Below are 25,495 nucleotides of genomic sequence, written 5' to 3' on the forward strand. Positions count from 1 at the left end.
GAAACAGGTTAAGAATTAAAAGCCAATGTGAAGAAGTGCGTTTTAGGCTTAGATTTGAATGTGGCGACTGAAGGGCTTGCCTAACCACTAAGGGCAGGGAGTTCCAGAGCCTGGGTGCACAGACGGAGAAAGCCCTTTCACCACGAGCTTTAAAACGTGCCTTGGGAATGGTTAGGAGCAGCTGATCTGTGGATCTAAGAACACGAGGGGGATTGTGACAATGGAGCAAGACACTCAAATAGGCGGGGCTAGACCGTTTAATGCCTTATAGGTTAGGAGGAGAATCTTAAAATCGATTCTGAATCTAACCGCAGCCAGTGTAGGGTTTTCAAAATCGGTGAAATGTGTTGATTCTGCTACTTCCAGTTAGAAGCCTTGCAGCCGCATTTTGAGCCAGTTGGAGTCTAGAAAGCGTGGCTTTACTGATACCAAAAAGGCAGGAATTAGAGTAGTCAAGCCGAGACATAATGAATGCATGAATTACTGATTCCAGGAGGTGGTTAGAAAGAATAGGCTTGAGTTTGGCGATTCGCCTTAGATGGAAAAAGCAGGATTTTACTGTGCTGTTGACTTGAGCATCCATTTTCAGGAACGTATCCATTTTGATTCCAAGATTGGAGACAGACGAAGTTACAGGAATGGGAAGAGAAACGAGGCCAAGGGGTGGAGCCTGTTTGCAGTCGGGACTAAAACAATGACCTCGGTTTTGAATCGTTCAGGTGAAGGAAGTTTACAGCCAGCCAGTCCTTAATGTCAGATAGGCAGTCGAGGAGAGGTTTGGTGGAGTCAGTTGGCTTGAGGGAGAAATAAATTTGGCAGTCGTCAGCATATAGGTGATATGAAATTGCATGCTTTCTAAAAATTGCACCTAAAGGCAGGATGTAGATTGAAAAAAGCAGTGTCCCTAAAATGGAACCCTGGGGGACCCCACATGGGAGTGGGACTGATTCAGATGAAAAATCGTCTAGCATGACTCTGAGAGTTCTGTTGCAGAAATATGACCTGAACCAGTCGAGGGCTAAGCCAGATACACCAGCCCAGGATTCGAGTCGGGAGATCATGATGTCGTGGTCGATTGTGTCGAAAGCAGCAGGTAAGTCGAGAAGAACCATAAAAAGACACATATGGAGTAAATAGAACTTGAAAAGATATATTTTTTCGTACATCGAGCCCGCGTGCTATTGTGGTTTTGCTTGCATGCCTCAATAAGTCATCCTCCCCTCGCTCTTACTTTTTTACCGTTCATCTAATGAATACACTGAGTATGGCTTTACCAAAACAATCATTGATGGCGAATAAAGTATCCATTATTCGAGTATGTATATCGGGGTATATATATACATATATATATACCCGTGTATCGCAGCGGAGACGTAGTGTGTTAAAGAAGCTATGAAAAAGAAAAGGGAACATTTTAAAAATAACGTAACATGACTGTCAATATACAGTAATTGTTTTGTGAGTTTTACTGAGTGTTGCTGTCATCAAGGATTTGATTATCATTATTTCTTTCATGTAGGTTCGTATTTGTAGGATGTGTTGTGTTCAAGTTACATTCCGTGTTTGTCAATCGTTGTAAAGATGACAGGTTTCATTCATCGATTCGTTTCTTACTGCATCAATAAACAGCTCGTCTTCTTCTTTATCTGAGACCCGACACACTGCATGCACGGGTTTTTTTTTACACGGCCTTCCTTTAGCGGGACATTGACTTTTTCCACCGTGTGCTTTGTTTCCACAGTAGCTGCATTTATGAATATGCTTGTATGTATCAGACGCTTCATATTTTTTGCTGCCTTTTCAATTGTGTAATTCGTTTTTTACTCAGCGCTCTTTGGAACTGTTGCTTTTTGTCTGTGCACTGCGTCAGTTCATGTGAGCCGCTCGGTTTACATGCATCGAAGTTTCCCAGCTGTGCTGGTGCCATGTCGTGCTATGTCCATGGCTGTATCTAATGTTACCGAAGTCCCGGCACTTAAAACTTTCTCTCGCAGTTTCGCTGAGTTTGTGCCAAACACCACCCTGACCATCTCATTTTCCTCTGCATAAGGACAGTCCTTCACCCGTGAATATTTACCCGTGGCAGTTTGCTATTGGATTGCCGCTGACGGACGGCCTTATATGGGTAGGCACTAAATTACAAACGCCAGCGACAGCCTGTCTATGAACTTAATTTAAAGTTTAGGTTTACATCGTGCTTTGTTTCCGAAGCAGCAGAACTCATGAATATGGTTGTATATGTCACTCGCTTGCTTCTTATTGTTTCGCTGCCTTCTCAATTATATAATGCATGTTTTCTTCAGCGCTTTTTGGGCCTCTTCCTGGTTTTCTACGTACTGCGTGATTACGTGGAAGGCGTGATGATGTCACACGAAACTCCGCCCCCACGGGTTTCAAGCTCATCTCCATTACAGTAAATGGAGAAAAACAGCTTCCAGTTATGACCATTACGCGTAGAATTTCGAAATGAAAGCTGCCCAACTTTTGTAAGGAAGCTGTAAGGAATAACCCTACCAAATTTCAGCCTTCTACCTACACGGGAAGTTGGAGAATTAGTGATGAGTCAGTCAGTCAGTGAGTGAGTGAGTCAGTCAGTGAGGGCTTTGCCGTTTATTAGTATAGATTATATGACTAATTTTTAATCAATTTAAACATACTTACTGCATTGATGTCCTAAAACGTACCATCTGTTTTGCAAGTAGATGCTATTGAAATCAGCTAAACCACCATCTGACTGCCACTAATCTCTTGGCTATGAATGTGGTGGATTGTCAGAATGGTGGTGCTCAGGCATGAACATACAGGTGCCGGTCATAAAATTAGAATATCATGACAAAGTTGATTTATTTCAGTAATTCCATTCAAAAAGTGAAGCTTGTATATTAGATTCATTCATTACACACAGACTGATGTATTTCAAATGTTTATTTCTTTTAATTTTGATTATTATAACTGACAAATAATGAAAGTCCCAAATTCAGTATTTTGGAAAATTAGAATATTGTGAAAAGGTTCAATATTGAAGACGCCTGATGCCACACTCTAATCAGCTAATTAACTCAAAACACCTACAAAAGCCTTTAAATGGTCTCTCGGTCTAGTTCTGTAGGCTACACAATCATAGGGAAGACTGCTGACTTGACAGTTGTCCAAAAGACAACAATTGACCACTTGCACAAGGAGGGCAAGACACAAAAGGTCATTGCTAAGGAGGCTGGCTGTTCACAGAGCTCTGTGTCCAAGCACATTAATAGAGAGGCAAAGGGAAGGACAAGATGTGGTAGAAAAAAGTGTATAAGCAATAGGGATAACTGCACCCTGGAGAGGATTGTGAAACAAAACCCATTCAAAACTGTGGGGGAGATTCACAAAGAGTGGACTGCAGCTGGAGTCAGTGTTTCAAGAACCACCACAAACAGACGTATGCAAGACAAGGGTTTCAGCCGTCGCATTCCTTGTGTCAAGCCTCTCTTGAACAAGAGACAGCGTCAGAAGCGTCTCGCCTGGGCTAAAGACAAAACTGCTGCTGAGTGGTCCAAAGTTATGTTTTCTGATGGAAGTAAATTTTGCATTTCCTTTGGAAATCAAGGTCCCAGTCTGGAGGAAGAGAGGGGAGTCACAGAATCCATGTTGCTTGAGGTCCAGTGTAAAGTTTCCACTGTCAGTGATGGTTTGGGGTGCCATGTCATCTGCTGGTGTTGGTCCATTGTGTTTTCTGAGGTCCAAGGTCAATGCAGCCGTCTACCAGGAAGTTTTAGAGCACTTCATGCTTCCTGCTGCTGACGAACTTTATGGAGATGCAGATTTCATTTTCCAACAGGGCCTGGCACCTGCACAAAGTGCCGAAACTAACAGTACCTGGTTTAAGGACTATGGTATCCTGGTTCCCCTCCTTGAACCGTCACCTTATCGTGGTGGAGGGGTTTGCATGTCCCAATGATCCTAGGAGCTATGTTGTCCGGGGCTTTATGCCCCTGGTAGGGCCACCCAAGGCAAACTGGTCCTACTTGAAGGATGAGACAATGAGCGGTTCAACAAACCTCCAATGATGAAAGAAAACTTTGGACGATGTTTTCCCTTGCCCGGACGTGGGTCACCGGGCCCCCCTCTGGAGCCAGGCTTGGAGGTGGGGCTCGATGGCGAGCGTCTGGTAGACGGGCCTGCACACATGGGGCTCGGCCGGGCACAGCCCAAAGAGGTAACGTCGGTCCCCCTTCTCATGGGATCACCACCTATGGGAGGGGCCAAGGAGGTTGGGTGCAGTGCGAGTTGGGTGGTGGCTGAAGGCGAGGACCTTGGCGGTCTGATCCTCGGCTACAGAAACTGGCTCTTGGGACGTGGAATGTCACCTCTCTGAAGGGGAAGGAGCCTGAGCTAGTGCGCGAGGTCGAGAAGTTCCGGCTAGGTATAGTTGGACTCACCTCGACGCACAGCTTGGACTCTGGAACCAATCTCCTTGAGAGGGGCTGGACTCTACCACTCTGGAGTTGACCCCAGTGAGGGGCGCCGAGCAGGTGTGGGCATACTTATTGCCCCCCGATTTGGAACCTGTGCATTGGGGTTTACCCCGGTGGACGAGAGGGTGGCCTCCCTCCGCCTTCGGGTGGGGGGAAGGGTCCTGACTGTTTGTGCGTATGCGCCGAACAGCAGTTTGGAGTATCCACCCTTTTTGGAGTCCCTGGAGGGGGTGCTAGAGGGCATTCCTTCTGGGGACTCCCTCGTTCTGCTGGGAGACTTTAATGCTCACGTGGGCAATGACAGTGAGACCTGGAAGAGACATGTCTTGGACACTCGGGTGAAGAGAGGGGTGGAGCTGTCAACTGATCACCACTTGGTGGGGAGTTGGCTTCGATGGTGGGGGAAGATGCCGGTCAGACCTGGTAGGCCCAAACGTGTTGTGAGGGTCTGCTGGGAACGGCTGGCAGAGTCCCCTGTCAAAAGTAGCATCAACTCTCACCTTCGGCAGAACTTTGACCACATCCCGAGGGAGGTGGGGGACATTGAGTCCGAATGGGCCATGTTTCGTGCCTCTATTGTTGAGGCAGCTGACCGGAGCTGTGGCTGCAAGGTGGTTGGTGCCTGTCGTGGTGGCAATCCTTGAACCCGTGGACACCGGCGGTGAGGGATGCCGTTAAGCTGAAGGAGTCCTATAGGACCTTTTTGTCCTGTATGTCTCTGGAGGCAGCTGATAGGTACCAGCAGGCCAAGCGGAATGCGGCTTCAGTTGTTGCTGAGGCAAAAACTCGGGCATGGGAGGAGTTTGGAGAGGCCATGGAGAACGACTTTCAGACGGCTTCGAGGAGATTCTGGTCCACCGTCCGGCGTCTCAGGAGGGGGAAGCAGTGCAGTGTCAACATCGTATATGGTGGGGATGGTGCACTGCTGACCTCGACTTGGGACGTTGTCGGTCAGTGTTGGGGGAGGGGGAGTACTTCGAAGACCTCCTCAATCCCACTAACATGCCTTCCAATGAGGAAGCAGAGCCTGGGGACTCTGAGGTGGGCTCTCCCATCTCTGGGACTGAAGTCACCGAGGTGGTCAAAAAACTCCTTGGTGGCAGGGCCCTGGGGGTGGATGAGATATGCCGAGTTCCTTAAGGCTCTGGATGTTGTAGGACTGTCTTGGTTGACACGCCTCTGCAACATCGCATGGACATCGGGACAGTGCCTCTGGATTGGCAGACTGGGGTGGTGGTCCCCCTCTTTAAAAAGGGGACCGGAGGGTGTGTTCCAACTATAGAGGGATCACACTCCTCAGCCTCCCTGGAAAAGTCTATTTGGGGGTTCTGGAGAGGAGGGTCCGTCGGATAGTCGAACCTCGGATTCAGGAGGAACAGTGTGGTTTTCGTCCTGGTCGCTGAACAGTGGACCAGCTCTACACCCTTAGCAGAATCCTGGAGGGTGCATGGGAGTTTGCCCAACCAGTCTACATGTGTTTTGTGGACTTGGAAAAGGCGTTCAACCGTGTCCCTCGGAGAACCCTGTGGGGGGTGCTCCAGGAGTATTGGGTACAGGACCCCCTGATAAGGGCTGTTCGGTCCCTGTACAACCGGTGTCAGAGCTTGGTCCGCATTGCGGCAGTAAGTCGAGCCCATTTCCAGTGAGAGTTGGACTCCGCCAGGGCTGCCCTTTGTCACCGATTCTGTTCATAACTTTTATGGACAGAATTTCTAGGCGCAGCCAGGGTGTTGAAGAGGTCCGGTTTGGTGGACTCAGGATTGGGTCACTGCTTTTTGCAGATGATGTTGTCCTGTTTGCTTCATCAGGTCGTGATCTTCAGCTCTGTCTGGATCGGTTCGCAGCGGAGTGTGAAGCGGCTGGGATGAGAATCAGCACCTCCAAATCCGACACCATGGTCCTCAGCCGGAAAAGGGTGGAGTGCCCTCTCAGGATTGGGGGAGAGATCCTGCCCCAAGTGGAGGAGTTCAAGTATCTTGGGGTCTTGTTCACGAGTGAGGGAAGAATGGACCATGAGATCGACAGGCGGATCGGTGCGGCATCCGCCGTGATGCGGGCTCTGCATCGGTCTGTCGTGGTGAAAAAGAGCTGAGCCTTAAGGCGAAGCTCTCAATTTACCAGTCAATCTACGTTCCTACCCTCACCTATGATCATGAGCCATGGGTAGTGACCGAAAGAACAAGATCGCGAATACAAGTGGCTGAAATAAATTTCCTCCACAGGGTGTCTGGGCTTTCCCTTAAAGATAGGGTGAGAAGCTCAGTCATCCGGGAGGGGCTCAGAGTAGAGCCGCTGCTCCTCCGCACCGAGAGGAGTCCGATGAGGTGGCTCTGGCATCTGATCAGGATGCCTCCTGGATGCTTCCCTGGTGAGGTGTTCCGGGCACGTCCAACTGGGAGGAGGCCCCAGGGAAGACCCAGGACACGCTGGAGGGACTATGTCTCTCAGCTGGCCAGGGAATGCCTTGGGATTCTCCCAGAAGAGCTGTAAGAAGTGGCCGGGGAGAGGGAAGTCGGGGGCCTCTCTGCTTAAGCAGCTGCCCCCGCAACCTGACCTCGGATAAGTGGAAGAGGATGGATGGATGGTTTCCCTGTTCTTGATTGGCCAGCAAACTCGCCTGACCTTAACCCCATAGAACATCTATGGGGTATTGTGAAGAGGAAGATTTAATGCGCCAGACCTAACAATTCAGAAGAGCTGAAGGCCATTATCAGAGCAACATGGGCTCTCATAACACCTGAGCAGTGCCACAGACTGATCGACTCCATGCCACGCCGCATTGCTGCAGTAATCCAGGCCAAAGGAGTCCCAACTAAATATTGAGCGCTGTACATGCTCATACTTTTCATGTTCATGCTTTTCAGTTGGCCAACATTTCTAAAAATCCTTTTTTTGCATTGGTCTTAATTGATATTCTAATTTTCAGAGATACTGAATTTGGGACTTTCATTCATTGTCAGTTATAATCATCAAAATTAAAATAAATAAACATTTGAAATACATCAGTCTGTGTGTAATGAATGAATCTAATATACAAGTTTCACTTTTTGAATGGAATTACTGAAATAAATCAACTTTGTCTTGATATTCTAATATTATGACCGGAACCTGTATATATTTCTGAATTTATAGCACTTATATCCTGAATAAAGACTGGCTTTTGCAAAAGAAATAAATCAGTTTGAAGTAGGGAAATAAGCAGCAGAGGGTGGGGAAAATGTGAAAGAGAGACAGCAAAGCAGGAGAGATCATGTTTCTGCATTGTTATCAGACTAACAATGTGTTTGGTGTTCGATGGGTGCATTGAATGAAAACAAGGTATTTGGGGAAAGTAAGATATTGTAATGCTTTATCAAACAACAAGCAGCAAAACCCCAACATGTCAAACAAGGAAACACATTATATCTCCAGATAATAACAAAATGAAGAATTCTGCAAGTTAAAATCAAAAGACAAATACAATTGCCAGCCTAGCACTTCATTTTTTTGTAAGATTTCAGATTACAGAAAATTTTCATTTTGATAACACAACTGTCTGATACCTAACTAATCAATTTTAGGGTTGCTGGAGACCATACCTTTTCTGGCAGCATTGTAAGCAAGGTAGGAAGGAATAAACCCTACTGTGTACACCAGTTCAATTCAGGGCAAAGAGCCATTAGTCAAACCCACATAGACATTAGGGGAATATGCAAAATGTGACTTGACACAGGATCCAAAACATAAAATCATGAGGCCAGCTGCAGTATAAACCATGGTTTCATCAAAACAGAACGGACAAAGTTTTAAAGATGGAGTAAAAGCATATAGAATTATGATGGAACATTAAAGAAGTAATATGGACCAGTACCTCTACTGCATCATAACATAATGTGACATTCTCAAAACGGCTTAATTCAATTCATGGTTACAAAGAGACAGGGTCTACCATCATAGCAGTGGGAACAAGGCAGGAAAAGAGTTAGTAATGTCCAAGCATGCAGACATGTGAAAACATTTTCTGTTTATTAAACTAAAAAAGCAAGCACCTTACAGAATGAACTAATTATTGCTCATTGTGTTTACTCAGAATGTTATGAGTAGAGGGATTACACATTGAAAGAATGATGCAACATTGAAGCAAATTGGGGTTATTGTGTAGCCCATCTTACCTCAGCACTTTTCAAAGCCTTTAACAGATTGTTGATTGTCTCAGGGAAACTACTGCCAAGCATTCGGCCCATCTTCTCATAAAATGCTCCAACACAAGCTACTGCAGCTCTGTTTTACGAACAAAAAGCAATAATGCAAATGAACATGATCATTGAACAAATAAAATGGATCAAGTAAGAAAACAGTCAAGAGAAACAGGAATAGATCATATAAAAATTGTTCAATAATATCAGAGTAAGAAATACTACACTCACCCATACATTTACTAGTTACTAACTAGGTTTATAAAGTTGCATTTCTCTACTCATAATCTTGGGTATGTTTAGGTTAAGAAACATCTACCATTCTCCATATTTGTGGGACTCCCCAAAAGGAAACTTGTTAATGGTAATTGTTGTCAAATTTGATTTAGAATTCTAGAGTCAAGAAGTATTACATTTCTTTCCTTTAATATAGGCAGCATCTATAAAAATAAATACGTTCATTCTGTTTCTCTCCAAATGGAAGTGATCTGAAGTTTTGTGGCAAAGAACTTGTCAAGCTCCCATGCATGTCTTTGCAGATTCAACTTACAGCTTGGTTGGTAGGTAAGCAGGTGTGTCATCTTTACTTTTGATGATGTCATTGCACTTGTCCAGCGTCTGGAATACAGTAAATGTATCGCCAATATTGTAGAGAGTGGCCAGGTTCTTTGCCAGCAGTTTTCGGGTAGGGGGACCAGGAGCACTACTGATCAACCCAGTCAGCTGTTCTACCAGCTTCTTTTGCTTTTCCTTCACGTCAACCTAGAATAAAATAGATTAACAGCCTAAGGCATATAACAATTAACTGGTTTCTTAGGACTACATAGACTAAAGGATTTTCAAGAAATAAATCAATTCTGAGACATGTCTAATAATGATCATTCAATTTATACATCTTTCTATCCTGCCGTGTCTTTCCGAGCTAATTATCCTGACTTGCAGATGGTTACTTGCTTTATACCTAGCTTAGTTCTCAAACGTACTAGAATCATGACTAAGATATCAGTACCAGTGTTTGTACCCAAGTACCAATACCAAAAAGGTTCAGAAGCAAATAACGGATAATGAAAAACACCCCATGTCTAACTCCAGCTCCCCACTGCACCACACAATTGTGCAAACCCTTAGTGTGTTGCACCATCAAATCACATGATGCACTGCTTCCTTCTTGATAGCATAATATGTGCCTTGAAAGGGTGGTACAGAAACACCCAAAGTGAAGTCACGATTGCACTGAAGCAATGACTTAACTCAGTGAAGTCTCAGTTGTGGTAAAGCAATGGGGAGGGAGATTGTGGTCACCGTGAAGTCTCAATTGTGCTGAAGCATTTGTTATGTGAATTCTCCAGCACATATAAACTTTTTTTTCAGGCTACTCCATCAAGTGTTGGGGAAAGAGGCTGGAGTCAAAAGCAGACATTTACTTCTGGTATTTAAAATACCAAAATGCTGGTACAGCACTGATTAAAACTTTGGGCTTTCGGTACTTGTCCAGTACTTGTATTCTGCCCTACCCTAATCTATCTCAACATTAAGATTAATTTAATTAATCCAGCATCTTTAGTATTAGATTACAGTATAAATCCTACATTCCTTTCATGTACTTCTGTAAAAGGGTTTTTTTCTGCTGATTTACATTCAATATATACCAGTCCAAAGCAGAACAAACACAAAAACACAGCAGGGGACAATTTAACATCACCAATCAGCTTAGCCTGCGAGTATTTGGACTGTGGAAGGAAACCAGTATAATTTAGAGTGTTTAGTGGAAACAAAAAGATGATTTATTTTGCACTTAGATTTCCAATTGTCTTGCACCTTAAAATTAATTAATGAAAGTCAGTGATGGTGGATTTGAACACCATACCTTGTTAGCTGCCACAAGTACTTTGTCAAGAAATCGTAGCCATTCAAAAATAAAAACAGGCCTCTTCGCCTCAGTAATCTGAGCCAAAGCATCCTCATTTAGCAACAGGCTGTGTGCCAACTCCATACCACCTTTCTGTGTACCACAAAACCACAAGCAGCTAAATGCTTTGTTTACTTCTGGCACTTCTCGTTAATCTTGGCCTATAAAAAAAGCAGAAATGGGGAAAATGATTAAAATACAAAAAAAGGGGTACTGCAATAAAAGGGACAAATGTGTTGCATTGAGGAAACCTTAGCAAATCAATGATTTCCACCATCAACATGAACTATTCTGCCTGCTCAACTCAATTTAAATTGTAACTAAACATTCATTAATAAAGCTTTCACGTGATCATTTAAAGCAATATAATATACTGGTAAAACATTACCATAGGAACGTGTTATAATATAAAAAAGGCAGATACCAGTGTAATCTAAAGGTTGAGGTTATTCGCACTCCCATTACCATTTCAGGGTGCTCTGACAGTCTGGATTTTGTTTACATCACAATTATTTAAAAAGGTGGTTTTCATACATACTGTCTAGTTTAGCAACACAAAAGTATTTTGTGGAGTAACTAACAAAACAAACAACTATATGTATTTTCTAAACTGGAAACTAGGCTACTACTAACCACCAAAACAGCGTCAATAAACCATGGTACAAATAAAACAGGGGGTGGAACAAGTGTGCCCCATGTTTTGTAGAAGTCTTTAGAAAACAAAAAAATTTAGTCCTTTCCTCCAGCAGAGAGACAAATGGTTTGTTATATATTTATGCAGCACAAGAATAGTAATAATAATAATACTACATTATATTTATATAGCACCTTTCCTATGCTCAAGAATAAGAGCAAAAGCAAGCAATCTACAACATACAAGAACTTCAATTTCAACTTTATTGTCATATGTACTCAGTACAATGAAAATCTTATTGTGCAAATCCTCCAGCAATAAACATGAACACACATCAACAGACAAGAAAACACAACAATAAACAAAAACACTTGGTTGCAAAAGAAATGCAAAAACAAACAGAAGTAAGAGTGCACGTGCAAATAATTTCAATTTAAGCTCTGCAGGTATACAGGCAGTCCCCTGGTTATGTACGAGATAGGGACTGTAGGTTTGTAGTTAAGTTGAATTTCTATGCAAGTCGGAACAGGTAAATTATTTTAATAAATGCTATTGTTGACCGAATGTAACCAAGGTGGTCTGCCAATGAATGATGGAGTTTCATCAGACCTTTTATTGTTTCAGAGTTATTTTCAAGGTGGTGGTTTGCACTGGCATCAGACTTATGTTTCAGAGATATTCTTGAAGGGTGAAGACAAAAGGTTAAGATGAGCTCTTCTGCACAGCACTGTACACGCGATCACAGCAGGAAGGCACCCCTCGTCAACACTTCTGATGTACTAAGAAGAGACAACTTCCTGCTATGTGCGTAACCGTACAAGCAGGCTTGCTATTGAGAATGAACGGGGGTGGTGAGGGTCAGTTCAACACCTGCCCACCACACAGTCTCCTCCCCAATAGTATGCTGCCTGCAGCATCCGCCCACCGAGAACGAACACGGTGCGGCCAAAGGTGGGTAGTGAATCGCCCACCACCACCCCCATTCAACAGGCAGCCACCCGAGGCACACTACAATGCTGCCACTCGAGGCACACTACAATGCTACCCCCCGCCGCCCTGTTCACCTTCAATGGCCTCTATTCAACCACAACCGGGTTACCGCTTGCAGAATTACCAGCCGCCCATCGACAACGAACGGGGCAGCCGTGTGTGGTGGGCAGGCAGTGAAACACCCCCCTCTGCTCTATCCATCCTGCGTCCATTCGGGAGCAGTAGCTGCGTTGGCGTGGTGGTTGGGGCAGCGAACCGCCCCATCAAGCCTCCATCCTGCACATGAGTGATAGCTGTGGCCCCGGTGACTATGGACCACGGGTCACCACTTGCCGTCGGGAGCCGCCCCGAGGGACTCTACACTCCGCAAGCAGCGAAATCGCCGCCCTCCAGGCTCCCTCCAGCCACCGCTTGCAGCGTCCCCAGGCCAAAGATGACGGAGTGGCAGTTACTGAGGTGCATGCGTCGCAGTTGCAGTCCCATTCGTAAGTCATGGGTCGGATGTCCATAACTTGGGGACTACCTGTATAGTCTCAAGATGGCCTTCCATCCTGCAGACACGTGCTAGCCTGCAGTGCTGAAGGGAGGGGTAGAGGATGGGTTACAAGCCTGATGGCATAAGTGAGAAAACTGCCTTTTAGCCTTGATGTTCTAGCTGCTATGCTCTTATAGCATCTCCTAGATGGCAGAAGTATGAACAGTTCATGTTGTGGGTGGGTTGGGTCCTTAATAACGTTATGGGCTCATAAGTGGCAGAAACCACTGGGACCCTGATACACCCATCTATACTTGAGAGAACTCTCATCAGAAGTGATCTTCATAAGAGAGTTGCAACTAAAAAGTAATTCAACTGAAGTTGAAATAAAGACAAATGGCTCACCCACACAAAAAATACTACTTCTGGGCTTTGGATCACTGCCACTGTGCTATAAAGGTTGCATAGACAGCTTTAATCACACTACTGTGTAATTCTGACTATGTTATGCTAGTGCTATTACCCGGTAATAAGCAAAGGCTGGAATCAGCAAACCAGTAAGAAAATCTATACGCTCACGGTCAGCTGAGGCAGTTAAAACAGTGCAATATATTTAACATTGTACTGACTGTGATGTCTTTAAAAAACACTTGTGAAAACAATCATGAGTTGACAGACACTATATAACATCTAATATCAGAAGAGGTTTACACTCCCTGCGATTCATTACAATGGAAAGCCTTGGTTCACCAAAGAACCAAGGAGTATTCACAAAGCAAAAAGAAACAGCCAAACTACAAATAGGCCAAGAATTGGCTTAACAATGCAATAGGATACACTAAATGGAAACACAAAAACAAAACTGGAGTTTCAGGTTCAGCCAAAAATAACTCCTCCATATAAAAATAATACTACATTTTATTTATGGAGCACCTTTCCCATGCTCAAAGCACTTCACAAAAATTCATAAAAACAATAGGGCATACATAACATTGGATACAAATAATATCCGACTAAAAAACTAAATTCCGATAAATACAGGATATTTAAAACATAGAAATAAAAGACAATAAACAAAAAAACCTGAACATAACATATTTTATGATGTAAACACAAACCACCCTGAGCACATGGACAGAGAGGTAAACTGAAAGGGTCAGAATGTTAGGATCAGTAAAAAGCCGTTGTGGTATGAAATTTTGTATGTAAGTTGATAAATATTTTATATATCTTTATTTGTAAGTCAGACAAAGCAAACATAATTTTAAATTTTATTTCATTGATGACAGCAGCAATTCTTTCATGTCTAACCCAATCTTTAGGACTAACTTTGGGTGAGGAATTTTATGACAGTGTTGGGGGAAGTGCCTAAAACCAGTTTGGCAATGATTCTCTACAGTTTGTACTCTTTCTCCCCTGCAAGGAGACCAAACTACCTAGCCAGCAAGCTTCACTCAACAAATGGTTTTGGGGACAGGTGTGAAAATAAGGCAGTAACTTGGGGATGTGTCACATTAGAATGCTATTGGTCTAAAGTATGCCTGTTTGGAATTAGTTCTGAATCAGAGGCCTTTCTGTACCACAATGTCCTATTGGCTTTAAAATTTAGAAAAAGTGTATAAATTTGGAAACAAAAGCCATCCTGAACAAATTACTTTTAAGTTGTTTTTCAAAAGCAATGAATTGAATCAACTGTAAAACTGAAGGCTCTGTCACCCATACAGCAAAGGTAAGTTTGGGCCACAACAAGACTGCCAGAATCAATCGACCATATTGGGCAAACGGGAGCATGGTGATGGAAGAGGTTACTCACGTAGTTGGGTGCAACAGCCATCTAAAGCTATGTAGGTTATGAGCAGAATTTTATACTCAATCCTATAAGACACTGGAAGCCAGTAAAGGCAGAGCAGGATGGGTGTTATATTCTCACCATTGTGGAGTTGTATGGAGAAGCTTCAGTTTATTACTAGGTTGGGAGCATGCACCGACAGCACATTGCAGCCCCCACAACCCGATGGGATTGGGACCCAAGTGCAGCAGTAACTATATATATATATATATATATATATATATATATATATATATATATATATATATATATATATATATATATATATATATATATACAGTATATAAAAAACCTCCCAGTACTCACTCAGAGTCATCCTTCCCTGACAAGCTTACTAGGTTTTACAGAAGATCTGTGCAACAGCGACTGTAGAATCAACAAGCTTGCTCCTCTCTTCACTGACATCTTTAGAACATTAAAGACAATTGGACAAGAACAGGTCATTCAGCCAAACAAAGTCTACCAGTCCTATCTACTTAACTCCTCCAAAATAACATTAAGTCCAGTTTTATGTTATTGTGGAAAAGTTAGGTGAATAGGACTGGTGAGCTTTGCAGAATGGCCTGCTTAACCAGTCTCTGGCACAGTATAATTTCCCAATTGGTTTAAATCTTCTGTTCTTGTTCCATTTCCCAAAGAAGATAAAATGAGGTGCCTCAATGATTGACCAAGCAACATTTTTATTCTTTATTTTAGTTGTCTCACTTTAAGTTTTCCCATCCTTAGTTGCTTATTTAATCTTAAACAGTTGTATTCACTGATATTAATGGCCCTTATAGGTAATAAGATGCAAAACGACAAGGGAACCAACAACTATCCATCTAACCGGTTTCCATTTACACCCAAGAGTATTCATTGTTTACTATATGGTTAAATATATTTAGAAGGAAACTGGAACAAAGAAGAAATGAGAAGTACGCATCCACTTCAGCATACAAGCCATTTGGATGGTATTCCTGGAAAGAAAATTTTTTACGATATAAAAATAACCTGATATTGCAGAGTTAAAATACTAACACCCCATAAAATTAAGTAAGATCTGTTATTGGGAAGGATTAAGCAAGCAACTGGGCTGGAACAAAAACCTGCAGCTACTGCGGCCATACACGGCCAACGATGATCACAACTGTGCTAAAGCATCTGGTCTGTAAAGGAACTTACACCTGAATACCATTTGTAGACCTCAAGTTTAGCATTTAACATTGTCCCTGAATTATTGTTCCACAAACTGAACGCTTCCATCTGAAAAAAACAGTATGTTCAAATGGGCTCTCTCCACTCAGACTGTCTCGATATATTAGAGATTTTTATTTTTGCATTATAATCATTATGAAAATTACAAACCAGATTCCAAAAAAGTTGGGACACTAAACAAATTGTGAATAAAAACTGAATGCAATGATGTGGAGATGGCAAATGTCAATATTTTATTTGTAATAGAACGTAGATGACAGATCAAACGTTTAATCCGAGTAAATGTATCATTTTAAAGGAAAAATATGTTGATTCAAAATTTCATGGTGTCAACAAATCACAAAAAAGTTGGGACAAGTAGCAATAAGAGGCTGGAAAAAGTAAATTTGAGCATAACGAAGAGCTGGAAGACCAATAAACACTAATTAGGTCAATTGGCAACATGATTGGGTATAAAAAGAGCTTCTCAGAGTGGCAGTGTCTCTCAGAAGCCAAGATGGGTAGAGGATCACCAATTCCCACAATGTTGCGCAGAAAGATAGTGGAGCAATATCAGAAAGGTGTTACCCAGCGAAAAATTGCAAAGACTTTGCATCTATCATCATCAACTGTGCATAACATCATCCGAAGATTCAGAGAATCTGGAACAATCTCTGTGGCGTAAGGGTCAAGGCCGTAAAACCATACTGGATGCCCGTGATCTCCGGGCCCTTAAACGACACTGCACCACAAACAGGAATGCTACTGTAAAGGAAATCACAGAATGGGCTCAGGAATACTTCCAGAAACCATTGTCAGTGAACACAATCCACCATGCCATCCGCCGTTGCCAGCTGAAACTCTACAGTGCAAAGAAGAAGCCATTTCTAAGCAAGATCCACAAGCTCAGGCGTTGTCACTGGGCCAGGGATCATTTAAAATGGAGTGTGGCAAAATGGAAGACTGTTCTGTGGTCAGACGAGTCACGATTCAAGTTCTTTTGGAAATCTGGGACGCCATGTCATCCGGACCAAAGAGGACAAGGACAACCCAAGTTGTTATCAACGCTCAGTTCAGAAGCCTGCATCTCTGATGGTATGGGGTTGCATGAGTGCGTGTGGCATGGGCAGCTTGCATGTCTGGAAAGGCACCATCAATGCAGAAAAATATATTCAGGTTCTAGAACAACATATGCTCCCATCCAGACGTCATCTCTTTCAGGGAAGACCCTGCATTTTTCAACAAGATAATGCCAGACCACATTCTGCATCAATCACAACATAATGGCTGCGTAGGAGAAGGATCCGGGTACTGAAATGGCCAGTCTGCAGTCCAGATCTTTCACCTATAGAGAACATTTGGCGCATCATAAAGAGGAAGGTGCAACAAAGAAGGCCCAAGACGATTGAACAGTTAGAGGCCTGTATTAGACAAGAATGGGAGAGCATTCCTATTTCTAAACTTGAGAAACTGGTCTCCTCGGTCCCCAGACGTCTGTTGAGTGTTGTAAGAAGAAGGGGAGATGCCACACAGTGGTGAAAATGGCCTTGTCCCAACTTTTTTGGGATTTGTTGACACCATGAAATTCTGAATTAACATATTTTTCCCTTAAAATGATACATTTTCTCAGTTTAAACTTTTGTTCCGTGATTTATGTTCTATTCTGAATAAAATATTAGAAGTTGGCACCTCCACATCATTGCATTCAGTTTTTATTCATGATTTGTATAGTGTCCCAACTTTTTTGGAATCCGGTTTGTAGATTATTATTAAATCATTATGAAAATCTTGTGCTACAGTTGTATGGGGTGGGCAGGAAATTGTGTACACAGGCAATAATATGTAATAAAACAACCTAATGTTGATGTATAACACAGTAAATAAATAACAGTACCAGAAGATAAATACAGCAAGTGTCGCAGAAGAATGGACTAATGTACTGTATATAGACAAAATAGAACCATACAAACAAAAGATTGTATTAGACAGTGGGGAAAAATGTAAATGGCAGTAAACATGTAACATACAGTACAGGGAATGAAAGTACAGCATGACCTTAAGGCCTAGGGTAAGAAGCTGACCCTTAAGTGGCTGAGTTGGTGAGGCACTGGTAATTTTAAATAAGATGAGGTGTAGTCGTCAGAGAGAATTGATTCAGCTCTCCTCAGACATCTGGTGAAGTAGTCAGCCACCAATGATTTAATAAGCTGTACGGACAGTCATTTGGAGAAGTTTGCAGTCCTGGCAAGTTTATACAGGGTGAGCCAAAAAGAAGTACCACATTTTAAACATTTATTCTACAAAAAGGCTACAAGATAAAGTACATTTCATAATGACACAAGAAAGGCTATAAAAAATAGATTTTTTTCCACTGTGTTTTAACAATGATGTCTTCAAGGTGGTGGCCATCATTAGCGATACATTCTTTGAGATGATTTCTAAACACTCACATGACTTGTTCAGCCATTTCAATGGGAACAGCGGTGATATTGTGGCGAACAGCATCCTTGAGGGCTTCAAGGTTAGCATGTTTAATAATAATAACAATAATACATTTTACATAATAATACATAATACATTCACCTCAGCACAGTCACTTCTGCATATCTTGTGGCGTAATCAACTAACACAAGCATAGGAAAAGTCTGCCAGCTGTCCCGGGTCTTCACTTGAGGATTCGGCTCCCAACTTGCTGGACAACTTCCAGTTCAATTTCAAACCTGGTTCACTGACTGACATTGTCTGCGGTGAGCCCCTCTCTATCCACTATGGGTGAAGGCGCTCTGAAGGTGGCCAAGACCCATGAGAAGAGGGTATTCCTTTTTCCTATTAGAAGTGGCCAGGGTTAGGTGTCTGATATGGCAGTTCAAACCTTAAAGTTCTTCCCTTTAAATTTCAGAGGTAGTAATATAGTCTTGTATGTTTTAATGTCCACATGGACGCAGTGGATGTTCACTTTGTCTGAGGCCGAGTCTCAGTACTTTACAACCAGCTTTGAAACAGAAACAGCAGGGTTACTTATTGCAGCAGGAGCTGCCATTCTCCAATACACAGACACAGCAAATGGGCATAGTCGGGGCCAGGTCAGTGGCCAAGTTAAACTGTTAACTGCATTTATAATATTCCTTACATCACCCGTCGGCGACAGGTGCATATAGCCTGATCTCAATCAGCTCGTAGGTTCTGCGGCATTATGCTGCTGTGCTGCAAACCTGTGGTTGCCTCGGCAATGGACAAGCAGTCCTCCACAGACATGGCAGTCAAGCTTCAGTGTGTCATCCCATTTGGGGTGGTCCTTCAAGAGTTCAGAAACCTCACAGCATCTAGTGTCACACAGCATGTCAAAAGAACAACCATTGACTCATCTCATTCCAGTCATTGCTTACTAAAAACTCCCCTCTGGTAAAAGCCTTAGGTCCATTAAAACTAAAATTAATTGACACCTAAACAGCCATAGTCTTCATAAACCAGCAAGCGAAGTGAGCAGGGGGTAAAGCCCCCTAGTTTGTTTAAATAATTTGTTTGAGAGGTTGTTTTATGTTATAAGCAGCTACAAAACTATCAAGTCAAATTCTGCTACATTGAGTACTGGTGAATAAAAGTGATTCTGATAAATGGGTGTGAAAATGGATAAACGGATGGATTTGTGAATATTAGCTGGCAGCTGGTGAAGAAGTAGTTAACTTCAGCCTAGCTGCCACACTGAGGTAAACTTGCACCAATTCTCAGGTCTCCAAATGAAACATGTCAACGAACAAGAAACACTGCTACACTAATGGTAAATGACAACTGATATTTCATCTAATCTAAAAGCTCAATATAGGTGTATGGGTGTGTTTGTTGTGCCCTGTGTTGGCTGGGATTGGCTCCGGCAGACCCCCGTGACCCTGTATTCGGATTCAGCGGGTTAGAAAATGGATGGATGGATGGATGGGTGTGTTTGTTCTTTACACCATTCCACACCCTTGGTCCAACCTCAACAAAAGTTTGGACGCATATCTAACTCTATCAGAAAGGCACAATAGACTACTTTGGAACTGAAAATTTTGACCTGGGGTACCTGTGGGGTTGACTGAGGTTCTTTTTACTAAAGAGTTTTAATCTGAAAAATTCTTGTTTGTCACATGGACAACTTTATGTCATATGCTCTTCCCCAAGGCTCTTTCAGAAATATCTCAACACATTTCTGGGATGCACAACTATTTTGTAAAATGAATCTTGACGTTGCAAAGTGACTCACGTTGTCTCTGGGATTGTAAGAAATACCGTTTATAGAATGTAAATAGTTCTGCCTTAAAATAACTTAGTCGGGCAACCCCGGGTGCCACTGAGAGTGGGGCAATAAACATCATTTCCAGTTTTAACAAACCACAAACAAAGCTGAATTTGCTACTGCTTCGCTTGCAACAGGGGAATCCTACTGTCTTTAGTATTCATGTTTACAATCTAATCTCCAATTAAACTTGGACTTATGTTTTTCAAGTATTGCAGTTTGGCAAGTGTCATTTTTCTGCAAATCTTAGAATATGTTGAATTCCAAGACCTTAATGGAATTTTGCTGCATTGACTTTTGTTTAATATTCCTGAGCTTTTTTTTAATGTCATTATTATACATAAGTATACGAATGCAGTGTACTTTTAAAACAAAGACGTGTCAAATCCTGAAATCTGCCGTATTTCGACGTTATGAAATTACAAGACCTATCCATTCATTCGTTCGTTCGTTCAAAGGAATGTATGCAACACCCATGACATCAGTTCAGAATGATTAATTGGAATCTTCAGCATTTGGGTAATATGTCTCCTTATGTATTTGTTAGAACTGAGAAATACCAGATGTTACAAAGCTGACCGACTGCAAGTGCACCCTTGTTGTGTAATTTACATCAACTTCGAAGCGGACAAAATTGACAGACACAGTGAGACAAGTCGTAATTAAACCCAACAATGACACAAAACATAAACAAACAAACAAACAATCCCTTCAGTTTATCTAACTACTGAACACCTTATTTAGGAAACAATCCCAATGACACGTATTTTCCTGCTTCCTACTTGGCGACAGTATATGAATGATAATGTAGAGAATGTGCCTCTACGGACAGCTTTTAACTTGCGGAAGCAGCATCCTCTTAAATCTCTTTTTATTTTTAACAAAAACTTTGCAAACATAAACGCGGATAAAGATGTCATTACCTGCGGTCGACAGCAAATACAGAAAAAATATATTTTTCCTACCTTCTGCTTCTGCTCCATTAACTGCTATGCGAAGCACGCGCCAAACTGAGTCCGTCGGGAAACGTGCGCAGTATAATGTGTTGTTCAATTAAAGAAAGAAAAAATCAATAAAATGAAAACAAATCAACACCACGGTTTTAAATATATTTACGTTACTCGTATTCTTCATTGACTGATTTTGTATTATATTTAAGTATGGAGATGTTTAAAAACGTTTCCTTCAAATAAGGAACTAAAGTGATATGATCGATGGGGTTACATCGGAATTTTGTCGTGCGGAAAGAGGCTTAGGCACTAACGCCGAGGTAGAGCAGCGAATTTTATCTTGCAGATCTTGTTGAGAATGGAAGAATTTGAGGATGATTATATGTCAGATGCCTTTATAAATAAACAGTAAGACAGCTTTGTATGTTATATGTTTTGTATTATATTGTTCAAATACTCGGTGTAGTTTGTTACGGTATGTTTTTTAGAAGTGAAAAAATATAGATTTGTTAAAAAATGAACTTTTTTTTAGTCCAACGATTTTATTTATTTTATTAATTTCTTAATATTAAGAAATGCAGTGTAGATTAATCCGACTTTGCTGACTAGCGTTTACATCTGCTGACGAAGTATTTTAAAAGTTAATATAACTGATGAAAGTTGCTGGAATCGCAGTTTTGTGTTTCATATTAAGCGGCTATCATGTTGTTGACTTGCTAGAGACTGCGCCTGCATTGGGTCAAGGTAAAGTTTTTCATCTTCACAAGAGACCAGTGTCTCCTCAAAACTCTATGCACACAGCCTGAGCTTGTGTGCTGCTCGTTGTTTAAGTCAACATCGGTCACCGGGTTCATGTCTCTGTTCGAACTCTATAATCGTCTGTGTACTGTAGTTTGTTTTTTAAAGTACATTTCAAACACAGTATAATCTTGGCTGGATGCAACATCTGTGGTTGGTACGGGCACGTTATGTTCTGCACAGGTAAATGCAACATTGTACAAATATATTACTACTGTAACCAGTGTCGTTTTGTATAAAACACAGAGATAGTCTTCCTTTGGGTAGTCATTTCCAGTAACTGGAATGTCATAGCCATTTATAATAGACCATTGTAAGGTACATATTCTCTCTTATTAAAGAAACATTGCCCCTGGAGACAAATTTCTCTCTCTCAGCAAGGATCCTAGCCTAGGCACAAACTCGGGTTATTACAGGGCACAGTCAAATATGAAACACATTCACACTGGGGAAATTAAAATTTGTAAACCAGTTGACTTAACCACACATCTTGTGACAATGGCAGGAAACTAGTATTTCATGGTAATGGCCATTTATAATAGTGATACACTCAGACATGCCAATTAATCTGGGATGCTGCTCCTGATTGACTTAAGTTATTGATATCCAAAGGCTAGTTCTCTTTTTTGTTGCACTAAGCAAGTATTTCTTGAGTGAAGGTTAGAAGGAATTCATAGTGTTAGTTTACACCGTTTGTGCATGTACACCACCAGTCAAAATTCGGCACACACCTAGAAATGTCCATATTTTTGATAGAAATTGATACGTTTTCCAGTCCAGATACCATTAAGTTGTGTAAAAAATCTAGTGAAAACATTACTAGTGTTTCTAATGGCTTTTACTGCTTGAAATTACTTTTTTTTTTTTTTTTTTTTATTTATTATTCCTGTGACTGCAAAGCCTCAATTTTAACGGCCAATCTTTCAGTGTCTTACTGGTCAGCTCCCTTAGCTTATCCTTAATTAGTCATTTTAAACGCCAACTGGTTATTGGAGAAACAATAATAATAATACATTTTATTTATACAAGGCGCCCTTCAGAGAATTCAAGGACACTGAACAAACAATAAATAAATAAATACAAAACACAATTATAAACAACTTAAAACATCAGAAAATCTAAAACTTTAAACCAAACAACACCACTATAATTAGGGGGAAGAAGAAAAAGCCATTTTAAACAAATGTGTTTTAAGTTTACATTTGAAAGATGAATATGATTTGATATTTCGGAGATCCGCAGGTAATGAGTTCCAGTGCTTGGGAGCAGAACGGCTGAAAGCTCTGCTCCCCATGGTGGTTAGACGGCGGGAGGAACGGTCAGATGGGTGGAGGAAGAGGATCTAAGGTTATGGGATGAAATGGCAACATGTAGAAGGTCAGACAGATATGGAGGTGCGAGGTTATGGATGGCCTTACAAGTTAGTAGCAGAATCTTAAAATCAATACGAAACTTGATCGGGAGCCAATGAAGCTGCTGCAAGACCGGAGTAATATGGTGAAAAGATGGGATTCCAGTGATGATACGTGCTGCAGAATTCTGGACTAACTGAAGCTTGTGAAGAGATTTATTAGGGAGACCAAAGAGGAGTGAATTGCAGTAGTCCAGCCGAGAAGTGACAAGACTATGAACAAGAATGGCAGTGGTATGAGGAGTGAGGGAGGGACGAATGCGATTAATATTACGTAAGTGGAAGTAAGCAGACCGGGTGATGTTATTAATGTGACATTGGAAAGATAGAGTACTGTCGAGGATGACACCCAGACTCTTGACCTGAGATGATGGGGAAACAACAGAGTTATCAATAATAAAAGAAAGATTATTGGTTTTGGATAATGATGATTTTGAACCAATGAGGAGAACCTCAGTTTTGTCACTGTTTAATTTAAGAAAATTTGAAGAGAACCAGGATTTAATTTCAGAAATGCAATCAATAAGTGAGGGTGGTGGAAAAGAGGAGGTGGGTTTACCAGCAAGGTAGAGCTGGGTGTCATCAGCATAACAGTGAAAATTAATGTTATATTTGCGAAAAATATTGCCAAGGGAAGAAGGTAAATAATAAAGAAGAGGCCCCAGGACAGAGCCTTGGGGCACACCAGAAGTAACAGCGTGGGTTGGGATGTGAAAGTTTTAAGCTGTATGAACTGAGTGCGGCCTGAAAGGTAAGATCTAAACCAATCAAGTGGAGTGTGAGTAATGCCAATCAAAGATAATCTATTAAGGAGAGTGGTATGACAAATAGTATCAAAGGCCGCACTCAGATCAAGAAGGATGAGAATAGTGATTAGACCAGAATCAGCAGCCATAAGGAGGTCATTAGTAATTTTAACAAGTGCTGTTTCTGTACTATGAAGGGGGCGAAAACCAGACTGGAACTTCTCATATAGATTATTGTGAGACAAGTGGGTGTGAAGTTGGATAGCTACTATTTTTCAAGAATTTTGGAGATAAAGGGCAAGTTAGAAATGGGGCAAAATTATTGAAATTAGTAGGATCACAACCAGGTTTTTAATATTGGGGTTATAGCAGCAGTTTTGAAAGATGAGGGAATAATACCAGTAGTAAAAGAAGAGTGAATGATGGCAGAAATAAGAGGGACTAGAGAGGGGTAGGCAGGGGGTCCAGCTGACAAGTAGATGACTTGGATTTGCAGATGAGATCTGAGATTTCAGAGGAAGTGGGAAGCTGGAAAGAAGAGAAAGAGTGAATAGGTGAGTGTAGTTCAGAAGAAATACAGAAAGGATCTGGACCAAGGTGCTGATGTATCTTTTGGATTTTCTCATTGAAAAAAGACATAAGAGAATTACAGAAGGCAGTTGAGTGAAGGTGAGATGGTAAAGAGTCTGGAGGTTGTGTAACATTATTAAGTAAAGAAAACAAAGACTTGGTGTTACCTGTATTACTAGTAATTAACTGAGTGTAATAATTAGATTTGGTTTGAGCTATACAATCCTTGTAATAGAGTAGATGATTTTTATAAATCTCTTTGTGGACAAAGAGTCTGTTTTTTTTAAACAACCTTTCCAGTTGCCTGCCTTTAGCTTTCAGAAGCCGAAGTTCAGGCGTAAACCAGGGGGCAGAAAAGGAAAAGAAACAGATCTGGTTTTTAGCGGAGCCAGAGAATTAAGAATACCATTAAGACAAGTGTCATAATATGAGACCAGTTCTATGGGAGAGGATAAATTGTAAAATGTAGTTTGTAGTTGCATTAGTGACACTGAAACCTGTTACTATGTTCACTTGAGGTGGAAGGTGCTGGCTTTTCTAAAGTTCACCTCTGGGTTTCAAAAATGACCAAAGTGAAACAGCTTATGCAATTTCACATCTGGGCTATTCCATGGTTTTTCTATCCAGTGTAGATCCTGTTTGCCCTCTCCTCCGAAGACAGTAATAAACACCTTTGCATGAAATCTTCTGTTTTTTTGACAATCTGTTAATCTGGAATAATCTTCATTCCATGAAAAGAGTTTTCAAGCAGTAATAGTTATTAACAATCCCAGTGATGTCTTTGCTATATTTTGAAATCAATTTAATGGTAAGGATTAAAAAAAAGTATCAATTTATGTACAAAAACATGAAAATGCCTGGGTCTATCTACACTTTGACTTCTTCTGTATATATGCATGTATTTAATATGGTTAGTCTAGCCTAGTAGCAAAGGTTATGGGCTACAAATATTACCAATAAGGATAGCAGTTCAAATGTGACCTGAGAGATTCTCTTCATTAGCCTGCATTGACATTATGGCAACAACTTCCTGTGATATTCTTGTGATGTTTGAGTCTGTTTTGAATTATGTGGTCAGTTACATA

At 41.5% G+C, this 25,495-nt stretch overlaps 2 protein-coding genes across 3 annotated transcripts in view; one reads left to right on the forward strand and one right to left on the reverse strand.

The window, feature by feature from the left end:
* Nucleotides 1-20,950, reverse strand: part of heatr5b (HEAT repeat containing 5B) — a 121,793-nt gene extending 100,843 nt beyond the window's left edge. For both annotated transcript variants that reach the window (XM_039737848.1, XM_039737847.1), the window contains exons 1-4: nt 20,901-20,950; nt 10,500-10,702; nt 9,183-9,394; nt 8,609-8,717 (exon numbers count right to left, since the gene is read on the reverse strand). In XM_039737848.1, coding sequence (XP_039593782.1) covers nt 8,609-8,717; nt 9,183-9,394; nt 10,500-10,625 — 447 coding nt within the window. In that variant the 5' untranslated portion in view covers nt 10,626-10,702; nt 20,901-20,950. The remainder of the gene's footprint in view (nt 1-8,608; nt 8,718-9,182; nt 9,395-10,499; nt 10,703-20,900) is intronic.
* Nucleotides 20,951-21,166: 216 nt separating this feature from the next.
* Nucleotides 21,167-25,495, forward strand: part of gpatch11 (G patch domain containing 11) — a 36,611-nt gene continuing 32,282 nt past the window's right edge. The window contains exon 1 of the mRNA XM_039738554.1: nt 21,167-21,293. Within this exon, the coding sequence (XP_039594488.1) occupies nt 21,244-21,293 (50 nt within the window). The 5' untranslated portion in view covers nt 21,167-21,243. The remainder of the gene's footprint in view (nt 21,294-25,495) is intronic.

Source organism: Polypterus senegalus, chromosome 16 (genome assembly GCF_016835505.1).
Source record: "Polypterus senegalus isolate Bchr_013 chromosome 16, ASM1683550v1, whole genome shotgun sequence".
Taxonomy (NCBI): Eukaryota; Metazoa; Chordata; class Cladistia; order Polypteriformes; family Polypteridae; genus Polypterus; species Polypterus senegalus.